Genomic DNA, 6125 nt, shown 5'->3' with positions numbered 1-6125 from the left:
CAAGCATTGTTAATTTCCTACCACTTTGTTTGTAACTCCGTATTGTCTGTACTGTTCTTTTGCTATTTTGTAAAATGTTGTCTGTCTGTTAATGTTTTCCTCCTTTTATTTTTAAAATTAAAAAAAATAAGCATTGTACTTGGGAAAAAAGAAATGTATCCTTACTACTGAGATTAGAATCTCTGTCCAGCATTCTCTTATCACTTAGATAGTTAATATTGATTAATAAAACTATAGCCACCAATTCTTTATGCCACTCACATCAAGAGGTGTGCCCTGTGACCCCCCACACACAGCACAGTGTGGTCTCTGCCAGTAGAATATACAAGAGTGACACTAGGTGACTTGTAAGGTTCAGTGGAAAAAGCCAAGCAGCTTCCGCCTGAGCCTGAGAGTTTTGGAGACCTTTGTAGACTTGAGATGCTCTATGAAGTCTAACTCTTTTGAGATGGCTGTGCTGTAAGGAAGGACAGGCCACATGAAAGAGCCTCACATAGGGTCGCTTGCCAACAGCTCCAACCAATGTCCTAACCAAAAGCCAGAATAAACTGCTAGCAGTGATCAGCCTGTGAGTCTTCCCAGCTCAATTCCTAGACACGATAAACAGGGCCAACCCATCCCCTGTGTCCTGTCTGTGTTCCCGATCTATGAAAGACTTCAGCAAAGTAATTCTGTGGCCAGCTGGGGTAACACTTCCCAATAGTGCTGTCCCTGGTCTTTAGTCTTTCTCAGACAAGGTAGGAGCTATTCCACTTTCTCCTTCATGCTACCGGAATACGAAAGAACAAAATAGTTCAAAGAACTGCTTTGGTTCATGATGATTCTGGCCTGCCTAGCAGGGGGCCATGCAAGACATACAGCCATGCCCACTCGTGCCTCCAAATGTACTAAATGTGGAGCAGCAGGTGAAGGAAGAGGACAGCTGAGGCTGTAGCCAGGGCTTTTTGCTGAATCTGAAGCTGTGGCCCTTTCTGCCTTGTATTTTATATCCTCGCTGCTTTCCACAATGTTGGGAATGTTTTTCATAACTCCATTCCTAAAATTTCTTCGTGTAATCAGGGTATTCAGAGATCATGGAGAGCCAGCCTGAGACTGGCTGAGGTTTCCCAGACATTGTAAGTCAGCCACGATGTGAATCTATTAGAAACAATCAAATGAAAAGTCTAGAAATGAAAAACACAATAACTAAAATTAAGAACTTGATGGATTTAAGAACAGATTTTAAAGAGCCAGGGTTTAACAGCAGATTAAAAAGTCGCATAGAAGCCAGGCGTGGTGGCACATGTCTATAATCCCAGCATTCTAGGAGGCTGAGGCAGAAGGATCACAAGTTCAAGTACATCCTGGGCAACTTAGTGATTTAGTGAGAACCTGTCTGAAAATCTTAAAAAGGGCCCTGGGTTCAATACCCAGTTATAAGAAAAACAAAACAAAACAAATTATTAGTGAATTGGAAGATATTTCAGAGAGAGATATCCAGAATAAGTAATAGAAATGGGGGGATGTGAAAAGTATAGAGGAAAGGGTAAAAGACAAAGCAGGTGCATGTAATCAGATTTCTAAAAGGAGAAGACAAAGAAGTAGAGGAAAGGCAACATGGGAATGATCAACTGCTGAAGAAAAACATGAAGAAGCCAGGTATGGTGGTGCATGCCTATAATCCCAGCACTTGGGAGGCTGAGGCAGGAGGATGACTATGAGTTTGAGGCCAGCCTGGGCTACATAGTGAGTTCAAGGCTAGCAAGCACAGATTCAAGAAGTCCTGCAAAGCCCAACTAGGATGCACAAAAAGAAATTCACAACTCAGCACATCATGGAAAGACTGATGATAGGAGTCAAATGTAAAGTAAAAAAATATTGAGGGGCTGGGGATTTAGCTCAGCGGCAAAAGCACCTGCCTGGCAAGCGCAAGGTCGTGAGTTCGGTTCCCGGTACCGGAGAAAAACCAAAAAAAACAAAACAAAACAAAACAAAAAAATATTGAGAAAAAAAGATACTACTTTCAAAGGAACAATAATGAACTAACATTGAAAGCCCAAACACAATATCATCAAAGTACTGAAACAAAATTGCTGTCAACCTAGAATTCTATATCCAGTGAAAATATCATTCAGTATTAAAGGTGAAATGAACACATTGTCAGATAGATAAAAATTGACAGAAGTCATTATATTTGCTCTTCACTAAAAGAAACACTTAAAGGGGATTGTTCATGTAGGAAGGAACTATTTGTAGGTAGAAGCTTGTGGATGTGTAAAAGAATGAATAGAAGGAATAAATAATGTGGGCAAATTGAAATTACATAATTATATAGTTATATAATTATATAAAATACTAATAATACTGTATACTAAAATAGTGTAGGTGAAAAGTATTTTAAGTAAGTTAATACATTGTATTTTAAGTTGTATTACTGAGAAAGAGGGTAGAAGTAACTTCTGGGTTCTTCTTAAAGGACTAGTAAAAGGATAAATAACAGTCAAATCCATCCAGAGGAGAAAGCCAGTGCTCTTCCCCAAAAGAGCAATTCAAACACTCCAAAATAGGGAAGAGGAAGGATAAAAGGCAGAAAAATGGGTAAGACATTGTCTTGGTTACTTTTATTGCTGAGACAAAATACCCAACACCCAAAATTAAGGAAGGAAAGGTTTATTTAGCTCACAGTTTGTAGAGGTTTCCGTCCATAATCAGCTGGCTCCAAGGCAGAGTGGCACATGGCACAGGAGCAACACGTCAAGGAGGCAGAAGACAGCAAAAGCAGCAAGAGCAAAATGGGGGAAAGCAAGCCTCTTTTTCCTCCCTTGTATTGTAAGCAGGCTACCACCCCCTTGGGTGGATGTAGCACTCACACAATCTCCATGCCCTTGGTTTGCACAGGATGAGTTTGTTTACGAAGTAAGGACCCTGGCCCCCTGTTGGGTCGCCTAGTTAAACTTCTAAACTTCTCAAATTGACACAGTTACAGACTTGTAAGATAGAAGATCTAAATTAAAAGAAATTGGTGATTAAATTAAGTATAAGTAGAAAGATGCTCATATTATAAAACAGATTGTCAAATGGTTTTTGTTTGGCTTAGGTTGGGCTTTTTTCTTTGTTTTTGTTTTTTCGTATGTAGTCTTGCTGTGTTGCTCAGGCTAGTCTGAAACACACCCCCTCAGCCAGTCTTCCTCACTCGCAAGGAACTAGGGCTACAGACATGTACCACTGTGCCTAGCTTGCTGGGTGAATTTTTAAAAATTTAACTATTTCCTGTTTACAAAAGATATTCCTAAAGAAATCATGGGACAAAATTTAGATTATAATAGAATTCAGCACATATTTAGTATTGGACAATGTCAAAAATATACCCAAGCTAAACTAGTGCTACTAAAAGTATACCTAGAAGGAAATACAGCACGTTAAATGTTTGTGTTAGAAAGTGAAGAAAGCTGAAGGTTCATGAACTAATGATCTATCTTAAGAAATGTGAAAAAGAACAGGAAAAAGGGCAGAATGTTATAAAGTAAAAATATGCTAGAAGAGACCAACAGTATGTTGCCTCTGAAACTTGTATTGATACCTGTGATTTCAACTCAAGCATCACCTGCCTGCCTGAATGATGACCTTTGTTTGGGGAGAATGTTTCCATATTGACACTTTCAGTCAAAGCTCATGAATCAGAAAAAATACCTGCAGGTCAGAGCTGATAGCAGAAAAGAATTATTCTTTTCCCTTTTTCTCAACTCGGAGAAGTTCTGCTAACCCAGTGTCTCCTTTGTCTGTTCCAGGACAACTGTGTGTAGTAAAGGGAGTGGTGAGCAGCAGATCATGAGAGCTATTGATGTGCGAATTGAGAACAGCCCAGTTCCTGGAGGCGTGTACAGTGCCCTGTGTATTAAGGATGAAGGTCAGTGCCTCTGTCTTTGTAAAGGTCCTGGAGGGTGCATCTTGGCAGTTGCTGCCTTAGAATTGGTTCAGTAAAAGGAGTCTTTGAGGTGAGGACTCTCTGAACGTGCTTTACAGAGGACTTCTAAGAAAAGACAATTGGGAAGTGAAGAATTGGATAGGAAAGGAAAGGTGGCCAAGCAGAGGTGCAAAATTAAGTGCAGTTCACGGGGATGGTAAGGTAGGGGTAACTTTGGCCTGGTCTCTCAGGAAATGTCTGGCAGCAGAATAAGGGAGCTGGAGTATTCATACCACTGCACCTGTCAGTCCTTGGCAAAGGGCTACTTCAGGAGATATAAATTCCTATGCTCTTCTGGGTTTTTGTTTGTTTGTTTGTTTGAATAAGCAAAAGGTTCCAGTAACCTAAATGCTACCCTCCAGCAAAGAAGCACAGGTGCCCACCCAGAGCCCCTGTGCATGGGAATGGTCTGGTCTCTATCTAGGGATAAAGGCAGAGCCCTGGCAACATCTGCTCCAGCTGCTGATGCTCAGAGCCTGCACTTCAGTCTCTTGTCATAGGAAATAGCACAGCAAAAAGAAAAAGTACTTTTCCTCAGAAGGAAATCTATAGGACTTAGAAAACAGCTTTTAGGAAGGAAAATTCAACTTCCTTCTGGAAAATCAGCTGAGCGGTTGGGGAGAAAACCATAAAGAAGTCTCCGGGGCAGCATTTCATGAGCACCAAAATAAGTACTTCTTCATTATCAGAAACACATGCCACAGAAGGGGGATTTCATGCTAATGGAGAAAAAGTCAGTTTCTTAATCATTAGTTGTAGAAATCAGCACAGGTTCTGCTTGGCTGCACACTGCTCATCTGGGAAGTATTAAGAAAACACTGATGCCTGGGTGCCAGCTCTAGAAATTCTGCTGGAAATATTTTGGGCATTAAGGATTTTTTTTAATCCCAATGATTTTAAAGCACAGCCTATGTTGAGAACTACTTTTATAATGCAGGATTTCCCAAACTTCTCTGATCTTTAGCAATAGCAAGCAGATGCACTTGTTAAAAATATAAATCCTCAGGCTGCACCCCAAATGAGCCAAATCCCCAACTCCAAGAAAGAGGTTAGAGGAGCTGGTAAATGTAAAAGCCATGGTGAAACTTAGGCCCTGCCACGTGATTGTCAGTTTATTAATGAGAAGCTTCTCTTCTGCTATGGGGTCTCTGTCCAGGGAGATTCTTCCTTAGCTGATTTCCATGGAGGAGTGTAGGAAAGCTCTTGATCTGTTCAGTTAATCAGCAAAAAGATGTGGCACTGTGATTTGTCCTTGGCCTTTTGTAAAACCACATAATTAAAATGATCCTTTGAATCACAAACAGGCAGAATCAGGTCCCTGAAGGAGATAGGACACAGCTGGAAGAAAACCAGAGCAATTATTTCTTCAATGATCTGAAATTAATAGAGTCCTAGCTCTTTCCCCTGATGAATGAGAAGCATCAGTTAGCTATTGTGATGTAGCATACCACTCCAAAAAGTAGTGCCTTAAAAGCACTATTTATTTAGCTCACAACTTTGTGGACCACTGATTTATGTTGCTCTTCTGCTAGTCTTGGCTGGATTTGCTAATGGGAATACAGTAAGCTGCTTGTTAGCAGGTAGCTTTGCTGCTGAGAGTGGGGACTGAGCCATGTGTTCCTCATCATGCAACAATGCAGCCTGCAATTTCTACCTCAAGGTCATCACAAGTTGTGTGAATTTAAGTTTGTGCCTCTTTTGTCCACAATCATAGTGCATAAAGCCAGGGATAGGAAACATTCATTCATGTCCTATAGGACATGATGATCAAAGCCATGATAGTGACTCCATATTTGAGTTGTGGGCAAACCAAGGTAATGTACCTCCTGATATGTTGCATGTAGAAGAACAAATTGATTAAATAACATTATTGCCAAAAACCGCATAACTCAGTTTAATCACCAGGCAACATTAACAAAGCTGATGTGTTACTTTTCATTGCTGAGACAAAATATCTAATGCCCAAAGTTAAGGAGGAAAAAGTTTATTTAGCTTACAGTTTGTGGAGGTTTCAGTACTTAATCAGCTGGCTACAAGGTGGGATGGCACATGGCAGAGGGACAATAGTTTATGGCAACAGAATACAGCAAAAGCAAAATGAGAGGAGAGAGAGACAGATAGACAGAGATAACTTTCTGTCCTTATATTGTTTCCAATCTACCAGGATTAAGGTGGTGCCAAT

The 6125-nt window shown here is 40.5% G+C and overlaps 1 protein-coding gene across 1 annotated transcript in view; it reads left to right on the top strand.

Annotated features, from left to right (window-relative positions):
• The window catches only part of Susd5 (sushi domain containing 5), a gene marked incomplete at its 5' end in the record, with an annotated part of 58327 nt that overhangs the window by 6948 nt on the left and 45254 nt on the right, over positions 1 to 6125 (top strand). The window contains 1 exon segment of the mRNA XM_013513642.1: positions 3768 to 3886. Within this exon segment, the coding sequence (XP_013369096.1) occupies positions 3768 to 3886 (119 nt within the window).

Source organism: Chinchilla lanigera, unplaced genomic scaffold (assembly GCF_000276665.1).
Source record: "Chinchilla lanigera isolate Chin_1 unplaced genomic scaffold, ChiLan1.0 scaffold00020, whole genome shotgun sequence".
Classification (NCBI taxonomy): domain Eukaryota; kingdom Metazoa; phylum Chordata; class Mammalia; order Rodentia; family Chinchillidae; genus Chinchilla; species Chinchilla lanigera.
Note: the sequence above shows the minus strand (reverse complement) of the source record. Positions and strands in the feature narration are given on the sequence as shown.